The sequence below is a fragment of the Chaetodon trifascialis genome, chromosome 10, assembly GCF_039877785.1.
Source record: "Chaetodon trifascialis isolate fChaTrf1 chromosome 10, fChaTrf1.hap1, whole genome shotgun sequence".
Taxonomy (NCBI): domain Eukaryota; kingdom Metazoa; phylum Chordata; class Actinopteri; order Chaetodontiformes; family Chaetodontidae; genus Chaetodon; species Chaetodon trifascialis.
This window is the reverse complement of record NC_092065.1, coordinates 23,985,772-24,011,500: the sequence shown is the minus strand read 5'-3', so window position 1 is coordinate 24,011,500 and position 25,729 is coordinate 23,985,772. Positions and strand designations below refer to the sequence as shown.

General features: G+C 44.5%; 2 protein-coding genes across 7 annotated transcripts in view; one reads left to right on the top strand and one right to left on the bottom strand.

Annotated features, from left to right (window-relative positions):
* Nucleotides 1-25,729, bottom strand: part of LOC139337292 (protein C19orf12 homolog) — a 344,772-nt gene that overhangs the window by 36,384 nt on the left and 282,659 nt on the right. The window lies entirely within an intron of this gene.
* Nucleotides 1-25,729, top strand: part of mical2b (microtubule associated monooxygenase, calponin and LIM domain containing 2b) — a 54,445-nt gene that overhangs the window by 18,628 nt on the left and 10,088 nt on the right. For 4 of the 6 annotated variants that reach the window (XM_070971619.1, XM_070971622.1, XM_070971624.1 and 1 more), the window contains exons 2-25: nt 173-561; nt 2,546-2,753; nt 4,384-4,500; nt 5,056-5,157; nt 5,675-5,830; nt 6,011-6,111; nt 7,841-8,098; nt 8,226-8,341; nt 8,847-8,973; nt 9,446-9,536; nt 13,642-13,789; nt 14,745-14,941; nt 17,079-17,173; nt 17,467-17,535; nt 17,665-17,793; nt 18,059-18,238; nt 18,403-18,684; nt 18,779-18,901; nt 19,518-19,985; nt 20,434-20,535; nt 20,701-20,793; nt 22,107-22,293; nt 22,475-22,542; nt 23,882-23,957. In XM_070971619.1, the coding sequence (XP_070827720.1) occupies nt 298-561; nt 2,546-2,753; nt 4,384-4,500; nt 5,056-5,157; nt 5,675-5,830; nt 6,011-6,111; nt 7,841-8,098; nt 8,226-8,341; nt 8,847-8,973; nt 9,446-9,536; nt 13,642-13,789; nt 14,745-14,941; nt 17,079-17,173; nt 17,467-17,535; nt 17,665-17,793; nt 18,059-18,238; nt 18,403-18,684; nt 18,779-18,901; nt 19,518-19,985; nt 20,434-20,535; nt 20,701-20,793; nt 22,107-22,293; nt 22,475-22,542; nt 23,882-23,957 (3,757 nt within the window). In that variant the 5' untranslated portion in view covers nt 173-297. The remainder of the gene's footprint in view (nt 1-172; nt 562-2,545; nt 2,754-4,383; nt 4,501-5,055; nt 5,158-5,674; nt 5,831-6,010; nt 6,112-7,840; nt 8,099-8,225; nt 8,342-8,846; nt 8,974-9,445; nt 9,537-13,641; nt 13,790-14,744; nt 14,942-17,078; nt 17,174-17,466; nt 17,536-17,664; nt 17,794-18,058; nt 18,239-18,402; nt 18,685-18,778; nt 18,902-19,517; nt 19,986-20,433; nt 20,536-20,700; nt 20,794-22,106; nt 22,294-22,474; nt 22,543-23,881; nt 23,958-25,729) is intronic. The other 2 variants (XM_070971620.1, XM_070971621.1) reach the window with 2 other exon arrangements.

Sequence of the window (25,729 nt, the reverse complement as noted above, 5' to 3'; positions counted from 1 at the left end):
GTTGAATATAGATTGAGAAGGATCACTGCATTCTTGTTTTATTTATGTTTTCTGCAGCATCCCAACTTTCCTGGAGTCGGGGTTGTAGGACTGATCACCTGGTTCTGGACTGGTTTTATTTCCAGTCTCTTGTGTCTGTCTGAATATCGGTTTTGTTATCTGTTTCTTTCAGAACGAGCTAAGCATGGCAGCACACACCACATCATAGAAGTCCAGTGCTGACAGTTTGGAAGGAGTGAACAGGAAGAGGAAGTGGGAGACGAAGAAGAGAGTGGACGCTGTTTACCATCAGAGCAGATGGGTGAGACGGAGGACGAGCGTATGGCGCAGGCCAGCGTTCTCTTTGAGAACTTTGTCCAGGCGTCCACCTGTAAAGGCACTCTGCAGGCCTTCAGCATCCTCTGCAGGCAGCTGGAGCTGGATCCTCTAGACTACAGCAACTTCTACAGCTCACTGAAGGCTGCAGTCAGCACCTGGAAGGTCAAGGCCCTGTGGACCAAACTGGACAAGAGGGCACAGCAAAAGGTTTACAGCCAGAATAAAGCCTGCCAGGGCACCAGGGTAAGAGAGGGACTGGAGAGGGCCTGTGCTGGAGTTTGAGCCACTAATTGATGATGGGAAACTAGCTTGGTTCAGTCTCTTAGCACTCTAGAGCTGTTGATAATGGCATTGTGTTCATACTGCCTTAGCCACAAACAACCGCAACCATCTGAGCTGTGCTGGCGCAGCATGAATGGTTAAGATAAGAGGTGTGGTTTGTTGATAGTGTTGGAGGTAAAGATGTGATTACACAGTGAAATTCACCCGCATGTCTTCATGAAATATGTAGTTATTAAAAAAAAAAAAAATCAAAATAGAAGTGGAGTTAATGAAGGGAGAAAAAGCTCTCTGAGCTAGCTTGTTTACAGTACAATACAGGATAATAAGTTATTAGAATTTATTCTAAAGGCTTGATTTCAGCATTGAATCCTGTCTCATAACTGTCTGCTTAACCATTCCTCCTTTATACTTTGACAAAGGAGGATACCATAGCTTCCTCCATATTGTAATCTCTGATTCCCTCATAAGTCAGCACTGTCAAGCTGCTTTGTTATCGGTCAACAGTGCAAATTTGCATGTCAAATTTGAAGTCGATGCAAAACATCAGCATGGATTTACATCACCCACCACGTGTGAATCCACTGATTGCAGTGATTTCATTTTACTGAAATAGTTTTGCTGCAAAATTCCAGTCGTCTGCAGCTCTTCATCTGACCAGATAACTCCTTTTGCTCTATTGCGTCATTTAAAAATGATCCACTGACCTATTAGTGACAAATGTGCCTGTGTCTCATTGTGGAGATCTGTTTTTATGGAGGAATAGCAGTGCTAACGAAGTTCTGTGGGTCCTGTAATGTATACATTGTGTTTCCATCATCATCAATTCATCCCCTCTTTTCTGTGCTCTGTTGGGTCAAACACATGTACCTTTTTTATAGGAATTATAAGGAATTATGGTTTATTTGTGCAAATAACCAATTAGGACCTTTGCCAGTGTGGATTTGTTAGGAAAATAGATTATGTAAGTGGATTATTTCTGTCATTATATGCAAGTATTTAATTAGACCAAAGTAATCCTGAATTTGAGAGGGTGAATTAAATGGATTTAGTGCCTATAATTTAAGTAAATTCAGTTTCAGTCTCTGCATCAAGCAATGTAAACTATTCATAGGGGAACCCTTACATACTCACAGTGAGGCCTAAAGAGAGCATGGGAGTTCAAATATGTGTTTCATGTGAGAGGTGTCTCATAATTGTTGTTTATGTGAAGTGCCAATCTGTCTTATTGTCTCACCATATATGTCTAAGTGTATTAAGCAGCACGTTTGTTGAAATAACTTCATATCTGAAGGAAAAGATAAGACATCCGGGGGGGAAGAGGCCTGAGACGCACAGAGGGGAGATTAGCAGAGATGGGTTGGGCTGAGGGTTGGCCAAAAATAACAGCTGAATTATTATCCCAGACATTTTTTGAGGAAAACTGCTATTTGCAGAGAGATGCTGGCCCAGTAGCTGGGTGTGCGCTCTGTTTTTCTGGATCAGGGTGGCCATAGTTCACCAAAATAGAACTAACTCAGCAGAATTTCTGTTAGAAGAAGAACTAAATCATGCTGTTGAGCTCAGAACTGCCGAGTCAGGCGATAATTCTCTGTGGGTTTGTCACCAAGAGCAAGACGATTCACATTGCACATGGTCATTTGATCCGTTGTTGACATTTGATCCGTTGTTGACATAAAATATTGATTAGTGCAGCTTTGGAAATCATCTTTAGGATCATCAGAGGGAAATGTTTTTCAATTTGATAGTTTGACCATAGTAACAGCTGAGATAAGGTCTGATTAAAGTCTAGTTTGTTTCTCAGCTGATACAAAGAAATGAAGAAACGCACACACACACCTCAGAGGGCTGCATTACAATACAGGAAAACTCAAAACGTCTTTGAACACGGCCACCACGTCCACCCTCACCCTCCACCCTGTGCCTTCTGCCTCTGTAACTCTTTCAGTGTCTGATTATCGGCGGTGGTCCTTGCGGTCTGCGGACAGCCATCGAGCTGGCCTTGCTGGGCTGTAAGGTGGTGGTGATCGAGAAGAGAGACACCTTCTCCAGGAACAATGTGCTTCACCTGTGGCCTTTCACCATACACGACCTCAGGGGCCTCGGGGCCAAGAAGTTCTACGGCAAGTTCTGCGCCGGCTCCATCGACCATATCAGTGAGTCAATCTGATGCGTTGGTGCTTTATTAAGAAGTCTATCATGAAGTGAGAGAAAAATGGAGAAGCTTTAAGCCTCTTCCTTTTTCCTTATGGTGATCTGGGAATAGTCTCAACAACTTCCTCAACTTTGGGGTCAGGACCCATTTTAAAGTAATCTGACATGCTGACAGGGTCATGGGAGACTTGGATAGTTCGTAATTTATTGTAAGAGGAAATGAAGAGCTTGGAAATATACTGTGTATAGTTTCTATATAATCAATCCTCATAAAAACATAATCACATCAGTAACAGATATTTTTACGTTTCACTCACGAGAGGTTTGATAACTGCCTTCAGTTTCTAAAATGAACACTTTGGGACCTACCTGTGTGCGTGAAATCACTGTGATGCAGATAAATGTCACAAAAGCGCCTTTCATTCCTGCTCTCTATATTTAACGGTGTGACCTGACAGGGCCGGTATTCGCTGGCTGTGCGTCTCTGTAACCTGCGAGGGGAGATTTTCCAGCAGCCTTGTTTGCTGCAGTTTGTTTCTTCGGTCTCAGTCTCCCTCGTGGGATGTTTCCATTGGCCCGTCTTCCTCTCTAGCTTTAGCAATGGTGTCATTTATTAATATCTTCTCTCAAAGTTGAGCTCTTCTGAGTGCACAGCTCATAACCCTGACTCGGTCTCCTCGATGTCTTCCTCCTATAACTGCTGCTGAGAAAGCACCTGCAGATACCAGCTGCTGAGCTACAGTATACACAAGCTGTATTAATGGTGTCACACTAGATGCTCTGGGTGGCTTTATACTGATCCCATGCTCTGGACTGGTGTTTGCAGCAGTGTTGACCTTTTTAGGTAGATCATGTGCAGAATGGCCAGAATGTGAATACATTGAAAACAGCTTCTTCATCAGTGTCTCATAAAAATTAAATTCATCCAGTCATGTTGTTCCCCAAGCTCGGTTGTTAGGGGTGTCATGTTATATCATCTTAAATCTTATCAGCTGTAACGTGATCTGCTGCTGCACATTCAAAATACAGAGCACTGACATTACCCAGTGGCAGATGCAGAGGCAGCGCTCTAAGATAAGATAAGATAAGACTTTACTTTATTAATCACAACATCACATGCACACGCTGTGCATCAGTGAAATTATTTCTTCCGCGTTTATCCCATCCTGGTAAGCCCTTCCTCCGCGGCAGACCAGGAGCGGTGGGCTGCCAGCTGACGGCGGCGCCCGGGGACCCAGTTTCTTCTTGTCACCATTGGTCAGGTGCATGTTTTTAGTGTTTTTTTTTATGGAGGATACCCCAGGTGAACACAGGGAGAACATGCAAACTCCACACAGAAAGGCCCCTTTCCTTGAGATAAGGGCCAGCAGGCACCAAAGGCATGATGGAGGACATGCCCCCCAGCACCCACAGCACCCCAGGCGGGAATCGAACTCAGGACCTTCTAGCTGTGAGGCGACAGTGTTACCACTGTTCCACCGTGTAACTGAATGCTTAGTAAACTCACCTCAAGACACCCGTAGCTTAAAATGCCTATTTGCTGTCTGTCTGTACGTGAAGCTGCAGCCTTACTTTGTGTGCTTTTTGGATATACAGCATCTGCATGTGTGTATTGGTGTGTATCCACTCAAGGTATCCGCCAGCTCCAGCTGATGCTGCTGAAAGTGAGTCTGATTCTGGGAGTGGAGATTCACGTCAACGTGGAGTTCACCAAACTTGTGGAGCCGCCAGCAGAGCAGACTGACGATGGTGAGCGTGCATGTGCGTTCTGTTATCTGTATATGAAGGGGTCATGGGCGGCAGTGACACGCAGAGACTCTGCTGCATATCTCAGCTATATATGGAAAGCTTTCTGCTCACAAAACACATGTGAAAGCCATCAGAACGTTTCCTAGAGAGGCAGCGTGTGAAAATAACACAAGTCTATTGATAGAGTCTTTGAGTTTGCTTCTCTAAGGGGCCCAGAATATGCCAAGTGTCCTGAATATGGCACATGGGGACTTTCTCACTTCCAGGGAACACAGCACAACCATCGTCACATTAGAGGACACACTGTGGCTGCTGTGCGGCCACATAAACCTCATGGGGTCATAAAAAAGAAACAGTCTCCCAATCAAATCAGCACTTCATCATGATACTAACACGGTCCCCAGCATGTAATGTTACTGTCCTCCTGCTCTCAAGGACCCCCAACTCCCCACATCCTGCCTGTCCTTTACATGTTCACTCACTCTCTTTAGATTACATGCATGTTATGGTATAGAAATAATCAAATTGGAGCTGGTCTGTTGTGCTCTTCCTCAGGTCCTGGGTGGCGAGCCGAGGTCCGGCCTTCCATCCACCCTGTGTCAGATTTCGATTTCGATGTGGTGATTGGAGCTGACGGACGCAAAAACACATTAGACGGTGAGAAAGAAGGAGCTGGTGCTGTGGGGTGAACTATGGCGGTTAAAACGGGTCCTCGGGAAAGGTTTGTTCCTGACCCACATTTGTAGCATAAATGTTGGCTGCATTCAAAGCAGCATTTGTTATTTTTACTGGGAAAGAGGTGAGGTTTTGCAAAGCTGCTTTCAGTCACTGGGTAAAGCATTTCCTGTTGACATAGTTTTAACTGGAAGCTTATTAGTGTGTATGGGTCAGCGGTGTGTGTGTGCGTGCGCTGGTTTATGAACTGTTTGAGAGCTCTCTTAGCTTTCTGTCCAGGTGGAATTGATGTTGTGTTCATCTGTGTCAGTGTGTGTTGTGTACAGTATGAACACATTCTTCACCGTAAATGGTCGACACCAGACGCATCTCTGTCTCCACGACTGCTGGCAAACTCCCTGATGTGTTGCCCTGCTGTAGCTAGCAGGGAGGGTGTTTGAATTCAAGTTTGACTATATCTAACTCTATTTATATTGCTTAAAATCCACCCATTCGGCAGGTTTCAGTCGCAAAGAGTTTCGAGGGAAGCTGGCCATCGCCATCACGGCTAACTTTGTCAACAGGAACACCACAGCGGAGGCCAAAGTGGAGGAGATCAGCGGCGTGGCGTTCATCTTTAATCAGAAGTTCTTTCTGGAACTCAAGGATGAGACAGGTGAGTTTGGAAGAATGTGGGACCAGCAGCTCATACTATAAATCCTCCTTTTGTTAAAAACCCCTCTCAGTTTGATTTGTGTTCCATTTAGTGCTGTCTTTAGTGCTTCTCCCACTCTAACTGCTCCCTCTTGCAGCTGTTTAAGTACCCCTTGTTAAATGAAATCGCTCGTGTTTTCAGGAATTGACTTGGAGAACATCGTTTACTACAAAGACAACACGCACTACTTTGTCATGACGGCAAAGAAGCAGAGTCTGCTGGACAAAGGGGTCATCATAAACGTGAGTTTCCTCATGCACGCGCACATGCATTTAAATGCACCATCTGCATTGTGTACAGTTAGCACGGCTACAGGTGCTTTAGCATTGCATTCCTCACTGAACCCTGTGTGACTCACAATGGAGAGTTAAGAAACGAAACGATTGAAGTTGATGCAGCAGGACCAGAGATGTCATCCGTTTTCATCTTCTTCTACGTCAAACCTGGTGCCTACATTACCCACTTGCCTGCAGACGGCTTGGTCAGGTGATGCTGGTAGCAGCTGATACAGCTTCAAGCAGAGATGAAGAGCAGGCTGCATGCTGGGATGCTCACTTCTTCCTAACCTCACATCCCCAGAGTGTTTTCATTTGCAGAACTGCAGACTTCAGCTCACCTCATCACCTGAGACAGTTTACCACAACTTCTCCTTCTGACTGAGGTTTCAGCTTCTCAGCTGTGAGCTCACCACAGAACCTGCCTGTGTAACACTGTCTCTGTCAGAATGTGGTCTGTTTTGTCTTTCAGTTTAAGATTTAGTTTTTATTCGTTGATGAAAATTGTAATGGTTTTTGTCAAAGTAGTTAACTAATATTTTCCGCATGGTTTTCATTATGAATGAACACACACACACACACACACACACACACACACACACACACACACACACACACACACACACAGAGTGTATTTTGGGTAGATAGGAATATGTGTGTTCGTCAGGCTTTGGCAGTAAGTAATGAGCCTCCATAGGGGATGATAATGAAATAGGGCTCTAATTAGATGCTGCCTGAGTTCTCTCACCTTTCCTCTATTTCCCTCACACACACACACACACACACACACACACACACACAGACATGAGTCAGAGCGTTTTTCTCAGTGAGGGGCGCTGTCCTCGACAGAGATTAGACGGTATAAATGAGGATATTATTATGGCATCAAGGTTCAGACTGGATCATATTAGGACTGCTGTTAACCCTCCCACCCAGGGCTTGCCAGGACAATCATCTGAAAATACACACACACACACACACGCACGCACACACACAGGCATTGAAACCCTGCCTCACTGTGCCCTCAGTGGTCTCCATCTCAGCTTCCATTGCACATTAGTGCAGAGAGAAAGCTCAGTGCGTCCACTGTGCGACAGCCTCGCCGCTCATAATAGCTCACTGATTCAACACAATGAATAACTTGGTTTTATCATTATGTCGCTCTTGCAGTGAAACACACAACTCTAAATTTATGTTTCGTTTCATACCATGAGTCATGTGAATCATGTTTCTGACTCAGTGCCACTCTCGCTGCCGTCAGACTCTCCATGCTGGCGCTCCGGACGTGTTATTTTGATAAAATCCTGGGATAATGATGCATCTCAGCTGGGTGACAAGTCAAAACAGCACGACGTGTTGTTTCTTGAGTGACGCAAAGAGATGGCTTCATTCATGTCAGGACTGATCGCTCACTGCTCGAGTTCACATTCAGGCCTACGGAAAGCCTCAAGTTGACATGATCAGCTGGTCATCGGCAAACTGGACTCTATTGATTTTGAAACTTGTACCACTATAGATCATTGTTTGGCTGAATGGCAAAATGTCTGAGAAATGAGTTGTTTTTTCACAGTTCTTTGTTAGGCTTAGTCATTTGATGCATCATATATATCAAAATATTCATATGCCACTTTAGATTGAAATATATTTTACATCAGTGATCTCTGCCATAAACCTCCCTTCTGTCATCTCAATACAGGACTACATAGAAACCGAGCGGCTGCTGAGCCCCGACAACGTCAACCAGGAAGCGTTGCTCTCCTACGCCCGCGAGGCAGCTGACTTCGGCACAAACTACCAGCTGCCGTCCCTGGACTACGCCATCAACCACTACGGACAGCCGGACGTAGCCATGTTTGACTTCACCAGCATGTACGCCTCAGAGAACGCCGCCTTGATCAGGGAGAAGCATGGACATCAGCTCGTGGTCGCGCTGGTGGGAGACAGTCTGCTTGAGGTATGAGGTAGCAGTGACGGTGGGGGGGTTGTTTGTGTGTGTCAGAGTCGTTCGATACTCCGGCCACCATCCTTACTAAGAACCAGCTTGTGTGTGCTCACGCTGACATCCTGTTGTCTGTTTGCAGCCCTTCTGGCCAATGGGCACAGGCTGTGCTCGGGGTTTTCTGGCAGCCTTCGACACTGCGTGGATGGTGAGGGGCTGGGCGCAGGGCAGGAGCCCTCTGGAGATCCTGGCTGAGAGGTGTGTGGGTTTATCTTCCACTTCCTGTAACTTTAGATAAGCAAGGCAGACTTGTTTGTGCTCTGGAATTTAGCTTCTCTGGAATTCATACAGATGAAAACAAGCATCAGTGGAGACAGTCAAGGACAGACAGTTTGTCTGTGCATCACTTTGGTCTAAAGCAAGATAACTAGGCAACCGCTGATCAGCATGTGCATGCTGGATGAGAGAGCTCTGACTGTTCATTCTCATTCCACTTGACCTTTGATTTGCATCAAATCTGAGGCTAAAATACAAACTTTTCACACACACTGTCTCATTATCTAATGGGCCAATTGGTATAAAATGTCTAAGCAAATCCATGTCTTCCTAAACACGTGAAGTAATGTAGATTTGATGCTAAAGGTCTTTAGTCACATGTTTTTAAATCTCTCTTTATACAAATCATGCGGTTGCAGTGCAGTTCTTGGATCTTTGAAGCTGCAGTATCTTGAATCTGAGTTATATCTGCTCTGTTGCTCCTCAGGGAGAGTCTGTACCGGCTGCTGCCTCAGACCACCACAGAGAACATCAGTAAGAACTTTGAACAGTACACCATCGACCCCGCCAGCCGCTACCCCAACCTCAACAGCAGCTGTGTACGCCCACACCAGGTCAGCCCAAGCTTATATAATAAGAATAAACCTTATTTGTATGTTGCAAAATGTCTTCTGAGGAAGACATTTTAACCGTGGATCCTCTGCTGAGTGACAGATATTTGATCAAAATAGTCTCATTGGAGTGGTGAAGAAAGATTTTACTGTTGTGCATTTTGAATATGGGATGTGTTTTTAGATGATTCACTATCTCCAATAAATTCAACATTTTCTATTTACCAGCAAGCTCACACTTTTTGAAGTATCTCTGCTACAAATGTGCAAATGTGATTCCACCCATCTACTCCCCCAACAGCCGTATACAATTCATGTTACACTAGCTATTTTCTTCAACTGTACGTTGCTCTTTTCTGGCCATTATTTGTTCACCTTCAGGTCTCTGTTGGTGCTCCTACTGTTAGCTAAAGATGATCTAATTTCAGACAGTTTTACTGTCTGAGTTGAATATTTCTATGACTTCTCCCGCCAGGTGCGTCACCTGTTCATTGATGGCCAGCAGGACTCGCGTCACCTGGAAAGAGGAGGACCCACACGTAGATCAGTGAACTTGTCCAGAAGAGGTGAGTTGCAGAATGACCCAAACACAAACTGATGGCTTCAGCGTCACGGTTACACATTCGTTGCCATTGTCCATGAAAATATAGAGAGAATAACGGTTGATGAGGGAAAAAAACAGATTTGTTGTGATGATATAGTACTGCCTATGAAAACTGTCTAACTATTGAGCAGAGTGTCTGCCTGTGATCATATGATGGATCTCTGGGTTTATAATCAGAGTGCTTCATGCTGCTATTATAAAAAAAATAAACTACTGACTCATCAAATATCTTTAGACAAAGTAGTGACAGTAAGGATTACTGCCAACGACTCAGATGGGACTCTATTCTACTTTCTAAGCTCCCCCTCATGTTGTAATGTAATCTGATCATCCCATGAGTCACCACTAGGATTACATGCATCCACAGCATTAGCACTGCATGACAGCTCCCCTGTATACCTCTAGAGCTTAAAGAGGCCATATTATGCTTATGTTCATGCTTTTATTGCAGGTGTCCGCTAGAATAGGTCGCCATGCTTTAATGGCCATCAGTTATTATTCTCATGCTGTCTGTTGCTGCAGTGCTCTGCTCTTTGTTTGAGATGCTCTGTTTTAGCTCTAGTCCTCCTTAAGGCTCCCCACCTGATAGCCCAGTCTGCTCTGATTGGTCAGTTCACACAGGCCTCAGCAGGCTCAGCTCGCCGTGCTTGCTGTCAGCTCTGACGGCTTCAACTCTATACTGAATATTAGCACAATAATCGCTTCTAAAATAAGAACTTCAGGCACATGCTGGAGTATGAATCTGATGCGTTTAAGGTCGGCCTAACTGCGCAGTGATTAGATTCAACTTTATTGTCATTGTCAGAGTGCAACACAGAGACAACGAAATGCAGTTTAGCATCTAACCAGAAGTGCAAATAGTCAAATTATTAAAAATATATAGAAATATATGTAAATAGTGCAAGTGGCATGAAGTTTTAACGGTATAAACAGTATGAGGTAGGTGCAGGTCGTGCAAGTGATTTCTATTGAACCATAAAAACATGTGCAAGTTACACAATGTTCCCAAGCAAATGAATTCTTGCAGTTTAGCCATTTTCTTTTCACACATAGCAGTCTCGTTACCGTCAGAGCATGTCTTTCAAGTAAGGATGTCAATAGTTAACCATTAATCAGTTACCCGCCGGGAATACTCACACAGTGCGATGCGCTGCAGTCTGAGACGGTCACCATGTTGATGTGCCGTATGATCGAGAGCCATATGCTGCCAGTCTGTGTGGTGGAGGGCGAGGGATGCAAAGAGCCATTGAGAGCTACCGTGACTAAACGCATTGAAAAACACTTTGAGAAGCAGAAACTGTCTGCAAGACATTTTCATTTTAACAAGACGTTAAAATGCACACACAGTTTCCCAGTTGTTGTGGGGACGTTTCAATCAAAAATAATGTTAATCCACAGTGGATATCTTCAGTTGAAGGGAGTAGATGAAGACTTGTGTTGGTTCTTGCAGCTAACAACAGTTTTTTTTTTTGTTTTTTTTAAATGTCTGCTTCTCATAACGTTACCTTACACATGTTTGCATAGCAGCGGCAGACAGCGAGCTGGGTGGGATGGTCTACTTAGCAGTTCATCGAGCTGGAGGTGGTGCTGTGTTACATTGTGTCAAGTAACAGAAGAAAAGATGGATTAAAAAGCATTTCAGACAGTTCAAGAGCAGCGTTTTCTGTGGGAGACAATAGCTCCCTTTGGTGTGGACAACTTGCAAATATTCTATATACACAAAAAGGCTGTGTGACACACTGAAGGAAAGGGAAAATCAAAAAGCATAATATAGCATCATTAAATGAAAACACTTGTGTTTATATGTGTCAGCACTGACTCAATCACAGTGATCTCCTGAATGTGGTTTACTGGAGACGAAAGGCTGACATCACAGTGAGTGCTTCCCCAGCCCCCACTGAAGGGAAACTTTAGCCTTATCTCAGTCACAGGCTGACACACCTCATCACAGACAATACAGCTGGATAACATTACACCCACATGAGGGTCAAACATGATGCCTCCTACAGACGTGTGCTGACCTGCTCTACTGCACACCAGCAGGGTTCGACTGAAAAACAGTATGGGCCTGATGCATTGCCTTCTCCCTGAGAGGAGCAAGTTCTGTTTAGGTCACAAGTTAAAGCAGTGCTAATGGATTTTTACCACAGGACAAGCTGTAAACACAGTCTTGACATAGTATCAACTCATGATGTCACGGCAAATAGTGGTTTATTTTCTGCCCACCTGATGAATGAAAGTCCAAACTTTATTCTCTTTTTAGCTGTTTTTCTTTTCACCACCTCCTGACAAATAAACTTTATCCTCAGCTGCTGCTGTAAGTGCTCCAGCTCGTCGCTAAAGCTCCATTCTGGAGGATTTAGTGGCATCTAGCGACGAGGTTGCCAGTGGCAACCAGCTGAATACCCCTCCCTCACCCTCCCCCATGGTGGCAGTGAAAAACATAAAAGGCCCTCTGTAGAGCCAGTGTTTGGTTTGTCCATTGTGGGCTACTGTAGAAACATGGCGGTGCAACATGGCGGTCTCCATGGAATAAGACCTGCTTCCTCTGTGGATGTAGGGCTCATTGTAAGGTGATGTATTACATTACATTTCTGCCTATTGATGCTCCTAAATCCTACACACTGGACCTTTAACTTTGTCTGTCTGCTGTTCGGTGCTGGGCAGGTAGAGCTGCCGCCTGTTGCTAGAAAAGACGTTGATGAGAGTGGTGGGACAGGAACAAAAACTTTGTGTTGCAGGGTGTAAAAATAAAACTTTGAGCTAAAAGAGAGAAACTGCAGAGTTGGTGATAATTCTCTGTTGCGCTGTCACTGCCTGTGTTTGACCTTCATATGGTCATTTTGACCCATTGATGACATAATTTAATTTATCAGTGCAATTTTAAATTCTGAAATTGAATCCTATATTTAGTTTTCAAGACTTAAAATGTGGGCTGCACGGTGGCGCAGCAGGTAGTGCGGGTGCCTCACAGCAAGAAGGTTGCCGGTTTGATCCCCGGGTCAGACGGGGCCTTTCTGTGTGGAGTTTGCATGTTCTTCCCGTGCATGCATGGGTTCTCTCCGGGTACTCCGGCTTCCTCCCACAGACCAAAAACATGCTCATTAGGTTAATTGATGACTCTAAATTGTCCGTAGGTGTGAGTGTGAGCGTGAATGTTTGTTTGTCCTTGCATGTGGCCCTGCAATCGGCTGGCGACCGGTTCAGGGTGTACCCCGCCTCTCGCCCATTGTAGCTGGGATAGGCTCCAGCCCCCCGCAACCCCGAAAGGGATAAGCGGTATAGATAATGGATGGATGGATGGACTTAAAATGTAATTTTAAAAGGTCTAATGCACAGTTCTCCGCTAAAGTCTGCCTTCCTGAAGGCTCAGATTTGGTTAAACGTTGCTTTAGAGAGGTGTTGATTCAACCTCATGGTCATTCTGGAGGCTGCATTCTGTGGTGCTGTTGACTTTTATTGCACGATATTGAAAGGATTTTGTCCACCCCATTTAAACCCAAATCTGTAGCCCCCCAGTATTACACTGCAAACTGCAGCCTCCAAAATGACCATGAATCAGCAGCTTATTTTCTATGTAACCAATAGAAAAGGTATCAATGCACGCTTTCAGTAAGCCTCTTTCCCATTCCTTTCACTCAGCTCTGAAATATAGAAGAAATCCTGCCTTGAGGTTCCACTTTTCCATTTTAAATCACATTAGAGCGAGTGCTGCAGATCTTTTATGTAGGCCAGTTTGTGCAGTGGCCTGAATGTCTTCTCTGTCTCTGTATTCGCTGCCAGAGTTACTCGGCTTTAGGCTTGGGAGGAGATTCAAGTCTTCCAAGTCACAAGGCTCAAGTGAATCACAGTCAGAATAACGTTTATTGCCAAGGAGGTTTTCACATAGAGGGAATTTGCTTTGTGTTTTGGTGCTTAACAATTAACAGTGTTAATTGAAATGAGAAAATAAAGAACACAAAGCAAGTACCGTAAAGTCATGGCAGGTTTGAAAAAATATGACTTATGAAACCCACAAATCACTGGTTTTCAAATGGTAAACTCGACGCTGTGTTTCTCTCCTGCAGAGTCCGAGGTGCGCCCCGGCCAGCTGCTGTCCTGGTGTCAGAGGCAGACTCAGGGCTACAGAGCAGTCGATGTCACCAACCTCACGTCCTCCTGGAGGAACGGCCTGGCCCTCTGCGCTCTCATACACCGCCAGAGGCCCGAGCTCATGTAATAACACAGTCAAAGTGTGGAAATGTCAACAGTTTTTCTGGTCTTGGCGGTTTTTTGTTGGCTTGTGAAGAGTCATCTGTCCAGACTGGCCCTCTTTGAACTGAGCGGGATGAAAATAACCTTTCTATTGAAGTGGTGTGCAAACAGTCAGTTGAATTAGCTGATGGTTAATAGGCAGTGCAGTCCTTTGCAAACTGTAAGACCTGTTTCTATTTTCACTCTGACTCTTTGTCAGGTTGCTTGTGATTTTGCTGAATCTCGATCCAGTTTGTTTGTGGTGAATTTAAACCTCGATTAATCTCGTTGGAAAGCAGGCCGTCATACGATCCACGCTGACCTACATGAGCCGGTCTGCTCACACTCAACTGAGAAAGCAAATAAGTCTGTCAGAGTGATTGGTTGGAATGACATCATTTTAGGAAGACTCGTGGTCGACTCAAGCGCAAGTCATCTCGGTCCCAGCAGGTCGCTGTGATTCCACATGTACTCTATGGGCTGTTCTCGTATAGAGATGATGTTTGAGTGGTTGGTGTTTTTATGCAGCAGCTGAGGCTGGAGGCGTGTGTCTCTCTGGAACGCCTTGCAGGGATTTCCTTCAGATTTTGCAGAAATGTTCACTCGTGAAAGGTCATTGTAACCTCACAAAACATGTTCTTGGACCAAACTTATTACTTATTACTGATTACATTTTGGTGGTTAAAGGTCATTCTGGTTGCATACAGACAGCCAGATAGGAAATAATTATTAACGCAGCGTGGCATTCTTTAACTTTTCTCCATCACAGAAACAACAAAATCATCCAAAAGCAGCATCCCCTTTCTGCCTTTTCTTTTCCTCCTGGCAGCTCATCTCAGCATCTCTCTCTTCTTGCATTACTGGGAATATGGAGGATGTTTCATGAAAAAAATAGAAAGTCATGCTCTAACCTGCCCTGACTTTTGCTCTTCCTCAGTGACTATGACTCTCTAAACGAGGAGGACGTGGCGGGAAACAACCAGTTGGCGTTTGACTTGGCTGAGCACGAGTTTGGCATCCAGCCGGTGACCAGGGGAAAGGAGATGGCTGCAGAGGCCGAACCGGACAAGCTGCTGATGGTTCTCTACCTGTCCAAATTCTACGAGGCCTTCAGGAAATCCCCAGCAAACAACGGTCAGGCTCCCTCCCACCTCTGTCACAGAGGGTCGAAATAGGGTCCATCAGCTTTCTTTGTTTGCTGCTGTGAAGCTCTGATGTCGAGTGTCAGGTGAAAAGTCAGGGATTAAAGATGGAAAGTCTAAAGCTAGAGGGTAATGTTTTCTGGTTGGAGTGACAGTGAATGCTAAGCTAATTCATTTTCAATGGTAGAAGCCTTGAATAATTGTTAAAAGCTCATTCGAGGTATTGCTAATCTCCTTCTGTCACTCAATATTGTGAATGCACACGACTAAAGCAAGTTTTTGCCAATACGGAAAAGACTAAACTGCAGTTCCTCGAATGGCCACTTGTGGCTGCCTCCAAAAGCGAGTCACTCCCCATAGACCCCCATATTAAAATGCCCAACTTAACAGGAGAAATTGACATGTTTACAGCCTGGTGCACCTCTTGTCCCTGAGTTGAACAGTGGCACTGTAACCTGTGGGTTACGTCAGAGACTACGTCCATGTTTTATGCGGTCAGTGGTGCTTCTTCCTGCACAGTTTTTCATTGTCTTTTTAAATCCTCTTAAAGTCAGTGTACACTACATTCTGTTAAAGTATAAGACCAGTTGTGTTTGAAATAAGTGAGACTCAGGGACTATTTTATCCACTGTGTGAGCTCGAGTTACACGTTACACAACCGTGGTCAGGTTGGTCCCTGCCAGAGACATGACTGGTATGTGTGCTATGTCTGTGGAAGCCATATCCAATCACTGCGCGTAACTGTGGAGGCCCTGCGCTCCGGTCACACCAAAGCTGTAAGCTCCGGCCACGTTTCACTGGGAGTGCTTTAATGTTCATGTCCAGCAGACTTCTGTGTCACCCGCAGCGCAGTCACCACAGAGCAATCCACACCTCTGAAAGGCTGGGAAAGTAATTCGTCCTCACTGAGCCATTTTCACAGTCCATTTGGTGGGAATTTGCTTGCAGACATTTTCAGGGTTTAAGTGTATGGTTTGGTTATATTTAGTCAGCAGTGATGATAATGATGATAAGCACACTGTGTGCCATTGTGCTGGTAAGGCCTTGGGTAATCTAAGCTGTTATGCAAAGTTGCATCAATGTTTTTTCTGTCAATTTCTAAAGATTATTTGATGCTTAGAGTCCAAGGATGAACCCCCCCCCCACATTATTCTGATTTTCTAACTCTGAACGTATCTGTGCTCCCTGCTCTCATGCAGACTCCAGTTCAGCTAAACTGTGGTGTTAAATTAACTTTTCATGTGCAAACAAATCAGTTTAGAAGTTAGAAGTTAGGTTAGAAGTAGAAGTTTACAGCCCTCGTGTATCAATTATTTAACGTCATTCCTGCTTCTTTCAAATTATTCTGAAAGCCAAAGTTTTTGTTTATAGAAAATGAGACAGTCCTGGTGAAAACTGGTGTCAGTGTCTCTCTTAGAGTTGTTTCCTGAGCATCAAGCTTACACAGGGGGTATCAAGGAAGACAGAAGAGCTGATGAGTACGTCAATATTAGATGGATTTGTTGTTTTTTTTGCCCTAAACTACTCAAATTTGCAAGTAATTCATGGAAAGTGTTCAATATCCCCAAGAGGAGAACATAGTTGCAGTTAGTATGCGGCAGTCTGGTCAGAGACCCAGATTTGTATAAAGTTGTGGATAGTTTTGCACAGAAACTGGTGAAGGAGAAACACCTCGCTCACACTGTTACTGTGTACTTATGTTTCTTAAATTAGGTTTGCAAATGTTTGTCAGGATCCATGATCAGGTCTGCGGTGATGAGTTTGATGTGAATTTAGAGTTACACTGTGAGGCTGATGGCAGCTGATGAACGTGCCAAACTGATCTGTGCATGGAAAATGCAGGTCACGTGTGCAGAGTGTCTTATCATGATCCTCTGAGGCTGATAAATAGGTCACCTGGCAGATATCTTGTCCGGAATACTTTGACGGTAAACAGCAGGTATTTCATATCTGCTTACATCACTCACATCGTGTTAGCAGAGCCTCTGTGCACATAAATATTCCCTTTTCACTGGTTTCCAGCAAGTTGCTTAATTTCTAAACACTGATCTGGTCCATAACTAACCTCATGGTATTGTGGGAGCACGTTTTCCACCCCGTGCTTAATATGACATTGTCCTGTGTTGCAGGATCAAGAGAACCAGATGAGAACAGTGAAGAATATCCAGCTAAAACCAACCCCAGAGTGGCGAACGTGCCTCAGCCCAGGAAGAGGATACCCCGGGTAAAGCTGTCTGTTCAGATATATGTGATGCTTTCATTGAAGAGTGCATTTCTGTCCTTATCATAGATAAACTAAAGCTAACATATGGATGAAGGCATTGTTTGTAATGCACATGATCTCATCATGAACACTGGCCGTCAGTCTGCATGCTGATTACAGGGATTATTGATGTCTGCTCGGGAGGACAGCGTATCACATGATTAACTCAACTTCTACACTGATTGTGATATCTGGAATGTTTACTATTCAATGTCTCTGTGAATGACTGTTTATCGTTCCCTCTTCTGTCACAGGATGACAAGAAACTGGAAGACGATTCTGTTAACAAGAGACGTCGAAAGGGCAACCACTACCTCACAGAGGTAAGCTCAACATCATATCCAAAATCTGAAAAGCTCAGTTACATTTAATGTTAACTTACGTTTAATTACCCACTTCCTGTTACCTCCTCTCTCCTGTCTGTCATCTCTGTGCCAATGGCGTGGCACCAGTTGTCTTGTCACAGTGCGCCCCCTGCTGGTGAGGATGGGGAGCTGCGGGAGAACAAGGTCCGCTCCATGGCAACTCAGCTGCTGGCCAAGTTTGAGGAGAACTCCTCGGCTGCCAAGACACGCAGCAAGGTGATGATGTAACAGTGATATAAGCTTCTGTGGCATCTCCCAACACTAACTTTATTTGACTGTTCGCACCAAAAAAGGTCTCGTTCTGTTGGGATTAGCGAGGCACCTCCACCATAATGTGCTGCCCTTCATCAACGTTGTGTTGCCAGCTTTGTTCAGTACCTGTATTTGATTTCTAAATTTTGTGCTGCTGTTTGTATTTGCTTAAGACTTTCCTTGACTTTCCTTTGCCTTCCCTTTTCCTCTCCTTTCCTCCTTTCATCAGTCCGATGAAGAACCCTCTGATCCATCCTTTTCTCCTCCTCTGTCCCCTTCCACCACGCCACTTCCTGTCTCAGAGCAGGAGGATGAGGAAGAGGAGGATGAGGGAGAAAACCCCCGTTTTGCAAAGCCAAAGGACGTCCCCAGTCCTCCTCCTCTTCCTCCCTCTCGCCCCAAGTGGCAGGTATGCCTCCGTCTGAACACCCCGCTCTTTCTGTTGAATGTGATTGGATGCATTTCATGGAAGCATTACACTTAAGTACCACATGAATGTAGCGGTCATCAAACCGCTGGAAATGCACGCTCTCTTGTTTCCTCTTGTCCCTCACCTCTTCTTCCTCTTTCCAGCCTTCCATCTACCTTCGCTTACTGGAGAATCCCGGCGCTGTGGCTCAGCAAACCACTTTCCTCTATTCCCCCAAATCCTCTCCCACGCCGAGCAGTTACAGTCGCTCTCCCTCACCCTCGCTCTCAAAGAGCCCCCCCCGCTCACCGAGCCCTGCTGCTACTGAACAGCACTACCCAGAATGCACCTCTCCCGACCAGAAAACCAGTCATTTCTCTGCTTCTTCTCTGTGTGCTTCGAATATTGACCATTCCTCTGAGAGGCCAGAGGAGTCAGTGCAGCAGGTGAATTTCATGCCAGTGCTGTGTTAAAAAAAAAAAAAATGTGGTCATGGTTCATCTTTTTGACGTGTTTAACCTTCGCCTGCTGTCCACGCAGAGACTGTCCACTAGAGAGTTTTCTCGGAGGAGTATAAAGGACAGAGCCGTCCTCCTCTCCTCCTTGTTTCCTGGGTCCAACAAACGTCCTCCTGCCCCTCTTTCTCCTCTTCCTAAACCTCAGGTTGTGTATCACACCAACCATAATGCTTGACTGACGCCACAGCTGAGACTACTGCATGCTCATAACAACAGCCTGCATCACGGTTCCATGTGTGAAACGTGCACAGTTTTCCATTTACAGTCAGTCCTATGCTCGTGGCGCAGCATGTGGGAGCTACTGAGCTGCCGTTTTCTCTGAAGGGTCTGAGACCTGCAGCTTGATTTAGAATAGTTTTCTTGGTGGTGAGATTGCATGTGATTGACAGTTGCCCAGTATCATGAGCAGATGTCAATCAAATATCGTTCATTCATCAAGAGTGCAGAGAAAACACAGAAATCTCTCATTTGCTCCACAGTTGATAGAAAACTGTGTTCATGTAACAGAACATAACAGAACATAATGAGAGTCTGATTGAGGTTTTCAGGCCGTTAACTGTGTTTCTGTCAGCTTCTTAAAACACACAAACCTCTTAAAAAAGTTTGAAATGTGTGTGTGTGTGTGTGTGTGTGTGTGTGTGTGTGTGTGTGTGTGTGTGTGTGTGTGTGTGTGTGAAATTCCCTCAGCATTTTATATTCTTTCAATTTTCATCCTTCGATTCTACTCAGTCTTGAATTTCTGATTGACTCTTCTTCTGTAGGTGGACCGATCTACCTCTCCTCCTCTTCCTCCTCCTCCTCCTCCTCCTTCTGTCTCTGTGTCAAAGAGCTCCACCGTCTACCCTGTAGTCCACCCTGTCCCCGACCCCACAGCCCAGACTGGTTTCTCCTCTGCCCCCTTGAACGCTGCTGCTCACAAGGACAAGATACAGATAGACTCCTCTGCTCCCTCGTCTTACACTGCCTCCGAAAAAACACATCCACTGTCTTCTCTTCGTGTCGATTCCTCCGCACGCTGCAACAAAACATCCGCTGCCCTTTCTTCGACTGGCTCTCCCCTCTCTGATGCTAACTGTGAAAATGGACACAGCAGCTCATCTTCTCAGCCAGTGTCTTTACTGCACAAGGAGAACTATGAGAGGAAGCGTGAAAGCGAGACGGAGAAGGTCCACAAAGCTGCTCAGGAGACATGTGACGATAAGAAATTAGCTGAAAGTGATCACATGAAGGTAACCGTTTCTTCATGCAGAGCAGCCAGCCCAGTGTTAGTACTCTGCAGGCATCCACTGATGAGATGATTATAGCGCTTATTTACAAGACACTGCAAACGAATACAGTATAAACCAGATCCAGAACTTTGCACATACATTTTTCAGTGATAATTCCAAACTGAGTTCTAGTTCAGATAACTCTGATTTTCTTGTCTGTGGCAAAATTTAGAAATTAAAGCATAAATGTTTGTAATCTAAGAGAGATTTACCCAGGGGCTGAGCTCTTAATGGTTCATTGATATGAGCACAGCATTCATGATCCATGGAGCAACGTCACATATTTCGTAGTTTATTGTATTTACGTAATTTAGATTTTGTGTTAAACACAGTAAATTCATCGTGCTTTGACACAAGGGTTTTCATGTGCCATGCTGCAGCTGATGTTCATTCTGGTGTTCTAATCTAGTGCAATGGGATCTGTGCTCTTCAGACACCGAGAAGAATCCCTCAAAAGTCAGTTGTTCGCTCTGAGAGTTGTCCTACTGGAGCTCCCAGTTACATTAAAGAGGTACAAGTTGAGACCTCCGTCTAAATGCAGTTCCATACATTCAAAGTCAATCGTGCTTTTTCTGCTTTTTCACCTGTCTGCTTCCTAACTCCTGTCTGGTTTCCAATTCCTCTCTTTCTTTCCCTCCAACCCTCTGCATCTGTGTTTCCCCGGCGTTAACGTTAGCGAACAGTCGGAAAGGTATCATCAGCCATAGATGCTAAAGCTCAGATACTGGCCATCCTCTATGAGACAGACCACAGGCCCACTGCCACGCCGGTAAGATGCATGTGGATGTTGCAGAGACGAATTTAACTTAGATCCTCTTCTTTTTCTTTCTTTCTTTCTTTCTCTCTTGTAACACAGCTTGCATGCTAAACTAGCAGCATCCTTAAAGAGGTGTCATCACTCAGTGGGATGATTTCTCGAAGACTGATGATGAGACTAAATGATGATGATCGGCTCTGTCAGCGTACAACCTTTGTGATGGTCGTGCTGTGGATTTAAATCACATCATTTGAACTGGAGTCATGATCCTTCTCATTTGGCCTCATCTATGAAGAGAGGTGATCCACACTTGTGTTGAGCTCTAGTGACTTGAAATTGGATGTTGATCACCTGAAAAGTGGATTTAATTTAAGTGAATGCAAACTGGCAGCAACCTCAGTCGTATTAAATTCCACATTTGAGATTTTGAGCTTTATTTCACAAAATGAATTTAGTGTGTTTTCTGACTTAATGCATGAATTGATTTTCTAGGTTTCACGTGAACGCTTCCTTCAGGTTTGGTGCTTGTTAATTCTACATTCAGGATGTGGGACTCCACTTGAGACTAGTGGAACGTTGGGGAAATATACCTTTTTGCTTTCTTGCTGAGAGTTTAATGAGGAGAGTGATACCACTCTCATGCTTGTATGGTAAACAACAGATTATCTTAGCATGAACTCTGGAAATGAGGGGAAACAGCTCGTTCAGCTCTGTGTGAAAGAAAAGAAATCTGCCTAGCAGCCCCTCTAAATAATCATGCTCTCTCTTGGCCTCTGCACAAAAACTGACATGGAAAAATGACAAGTTGTGGTTGCACAGGCGGTTGTGTGCTGGAATTGATTCTTGTACAGACACGTGAATCTTCACATCCGACCCAAGGCGAAAAACAGATGTGCGGATTTTGACTTGAGACTGACCTTCGAGCAAACCCTAGACTGGCATCGTTTACAGTTTTAATTTCCTGATTCAATAAAAAGTTAACCACAGCGAGGTCTGTGGATTACTGTGAGTAACAGGAACAGTAATGCTGTATCATGTTTACTGTCAGTAAAATGAGATCTTGTATAATGTGTAATAATTCAGCTGGTAACACCACCTTTTTTTCACCTTGCACTTATTCGTAAAACACTGATTTTATGGCAACTTTCTCCACCATTTTCTGTGATGGTGCAGCTGCTTCTGACAGTTCACCGTCTCCCTGCTGGACCACGTAACTGATGTGCTTTTGTACTTTATTTCAGGCATGTATGTGAATGAATCCACTAAAGATCTTGAAGGCAGCACGTAACCTCTGTGTAAACTTGTCCCGGTCTTCCTCCCCTCAGTGCGTGGCACGTAAGGACCTCCCCCCTGGGCTCGGTGGCAGCGACATCTGCCACTTCTGCACCAAGCGGGTGTATGTGATGGAGAGGCTGAGTGCCGAGGGCTACTTCTTCCACCGCGAGTGTTTCCGCTGTGACGTCTGTAACTGCACCCTCCGTCTGGGAGCGCACACCTTCGACTCCCAGGATGGTACGTTTCACTGTGACTGGAGCGTGTTTAAACATATAGGTTGGGAGCTGTTTTTGTGCAGGTTTGATCACTTTGTCACATGAAACACTATGATGATGTCTCACTTCAGTTTTTAGTTTTTCAGAGGTTGAGATTTCTTTTTTATGGTACTGGACTCTTTTTTGGTGTGTTTCCTTCACAGCAAAGTTCTTCTGTAAGGTGCATTATGCCCAGCACCAGTCCAGCACTCGCATGTTCAGAAGGAGAATGGTAAGGAAGACTGCCGTTACACACAAGAAACAAAACATGCTAGAAACAGTCGCATTTTGAAATAAATTTTAAATGTGTTTTAAGCCCAATGACCATTGTGCATCTAAAAAAAAAGCTGTCACTGCTTTACTGGCTTGCTGTTGATTACCTCCTATGTGATCAGCTGCTGTCCTCGTAATGTTTGCACATGGCAGAGACAGATGCTGCTATCCTACAAACAAAATCCACAAAAATGTATATTTACTAATGCTGCATAACTGACTACATGATGGAGGCACTGGCAGCTTGCCAAATATCTTTTCTGGAGTGACCTCAGAATTAAGTTCGTTACTTATTTAACTTTGTCTTTTGGTTGAATTCAGACTGGCGGGAGGCTAATCAGACCCTTGGCTCATACTTAAAGGCTAGTTTGATTCATGGAATCAGAGTAAATAAATGTCTTCTTCTGTTCATGGATTATGAGTGCCACCCCAAAATGCAAAGGGCTTATGCTTTGGCTGTAGCGCCACCTATAGGTGAAATACTCTAACATTTCACAGAATTGTTTAATGCCCATCTACCAAAATTGTTTGCAATTCAGTGCTTCACTGCGGAGTGAAGGCATTTTAGGTCCATAGGCCTCACCTCCATTGGCAGTAACATTATAGGGAAGCTGTGTACCAGTAAAATATGTCTTAAACTTGTTTAGTGCATGAGACATGAAAGGTGTCCACATTTTCTACTAGCATCATGGGAAAAATGTTTTTGTGGTGTTCGTCTGTATGCGCCGTTCTCGTGATCTGAGGAACTAAATCAAACCAGATTTGGCACAAACTTTCACTCAAGGATGAACTGATTACAGTTTGGTGCTCAAAGGTCACTGTGACCCCACAGAGCACATTTTTGGCCATAACTCAAGAATTCCTTCAGTAATTCTGACAAAATGTCAAACAAAGGTCTCACAGGATAAAATGATGATGTGATGACGTTCTGTATCCAAAAGGTCAAAGGTCACTTCACCGTGACATAATTTAAAAAAACAAAACAAAACACTTTTCTAGCCATTATTCAACAGCATAACTCAGGACCAGAAGACAGCACGTGTTTCACTGGAAATGATTCACTACATGTCAATGTAACTTCCATTTTTGCCAAAAAAATACACTTATTACTTTTGATTAAATTCCTAATTCCAGTTTGCTAATTGTGGGCAAACTGAATGTTATCTCGCTACCATGACACAGCATATTTCATTATATCTCTTAATCTAGGAGTAAATTCATTCTCTTTTCGTTTGATGTGTAATAGAGCGTTATGTTGTATTTCATCATTTCCCTCCTGTCTGTCTTGATTTGTGCAGGAAGAGCGTGTCACACCTTCATCGTTGGACGGTGGGAGCTACTCAGCGACGGGCAGCGTCCAGATCCAACCCCCAGGTACCCTGGTTTCCTTGCTTAGGCGAGGCCTGAGCTGGCCGAGGCGTGCTAGCCGGGCTGTGTGTGTGTTGCCTCGACGGCTGTTTGGAAGTGTGTGTGAGTCTTTCACAGCTGTGGGGTCTCACGTCAGGAGCTACTCACATGACTATCTGTTCCTGTATGAGCTGCTGAGCCTGGGCTGTCCTCTGCTCTGCATGATGCACGAGGTGCTGGGACAGATCTACCAGGAGCCCCAGCTGGCCCAGCAGCAGCTCATCGGCCACCAGCTCACATGAGAAGGGGAGTAACAAGGTGACCTGTTAGGAGCCCAGATGGATTAGAGTTTGTGCTCTCGAACTGCCAAAATGGATGAATCAGGGGTTTATAGAAGCCAAATAATATCTGTATTCAAACATTCCAAGTGTCTCCGGTCATTTTAGTTTTGTGCTTTTGAGGCCAAGTGTTTTATTAAGCAGCTTAAACAGGTGCTGTAAAAGTGCTTCAGTCGATTAGCTTCTGCTGCTTGAATTCTGTGCCTGGTGTGAATTTTGCCTGCAGTGACAGTGACCAGCACAACAAAAAGCCACCTTAGGTAGATTTTCACACATGTGCTCAGACTATATTGTGTATGTAAGTATTAAATGGTACATGTTGAGCTGACTTCAGGGGTGATGCATGGATTCAATGCTGCAGCCCTTGTGAATACCTGACTGTTAATTAGCTCAGATCCCCTGGTACGTGTTCGCTGACTGTCGGGGTCTTCTGTATTGTTGTACCCTGCCGAATGCATCTCTGACTCACATGGGCTTGTTCCAGACTGCTAAACCAGCAGGAAACACCTGAAGGTATTATTAATCACATTGGTGTCACACAGCTGTCGCCACATGACGTTTAACAGACAGCTGAATGTTGATACCTTCGTGTTCAGTTTGTCCCTGATTCTTCCAGTCATTTGGCTGTGATCCAGCGACCAATTGGATTGCCACAAAATATTGAACGTTTCTCAGACAGGCTTTGAAGTACCTGAGAGAATCAATTCTGAGAGCGTAGCAAGGACATTTAATTGCAGTAGCGTAACCTGGAAAATGCCCTCTGACTCTAACCTTGAAAGCCATTTGGGCTAAGTGGTTTCTCTTCAGTGACCACTTAGCCCAAATGGCTAAGTACTTCTATTATTTTAAAGAAGTACTTTTGTCATTTGAATTCCATGTTTGTGGTAGGTGTATTTCACTTTTGGTTGTATTTAGTTGAAGGTAATGGACTGATGTCACTTTATATATTCAGGGCTCAGTATTAAAAAAAAAAAAAGTAAATCAGATGAAAATCTTGATGGAATTCAAATGATGAAAAACTGGAGAAGCTCTTCACTTTGTACTGCCTGAAGAGTTTTGGAGTTTTGCTTGTCACAAAAGGACCCGTATTTACTTTTAAAATACAGAACAAAGACGTTTTGGTTGCGTTTGGTTGTAAAATCAGATCCAATCAGAAATTCAGATCAAAATGTACTTTTTTCTTTACTTTTTTCCTCAGTGTTGGAAATATGTGCTTAAAGGCATACTACGCAGGATTTTCCTAAACACAGTGTACACACTCATAGTAAAAGAATCCCTCCAGTCGCTTTGCTGTGTTTGGGGTGTTTGTGGGCGTCAGCATATTGACCGGATTAAGTCCTCTGCTCTGTCTCTCTCACACACACACACACACACACACACACACACACACACACACACACACACACACAGCAGAGGGGTCCAGGAATGCGGCAGGTTCGTGTGGAGGTGTGGGCGTGTTTG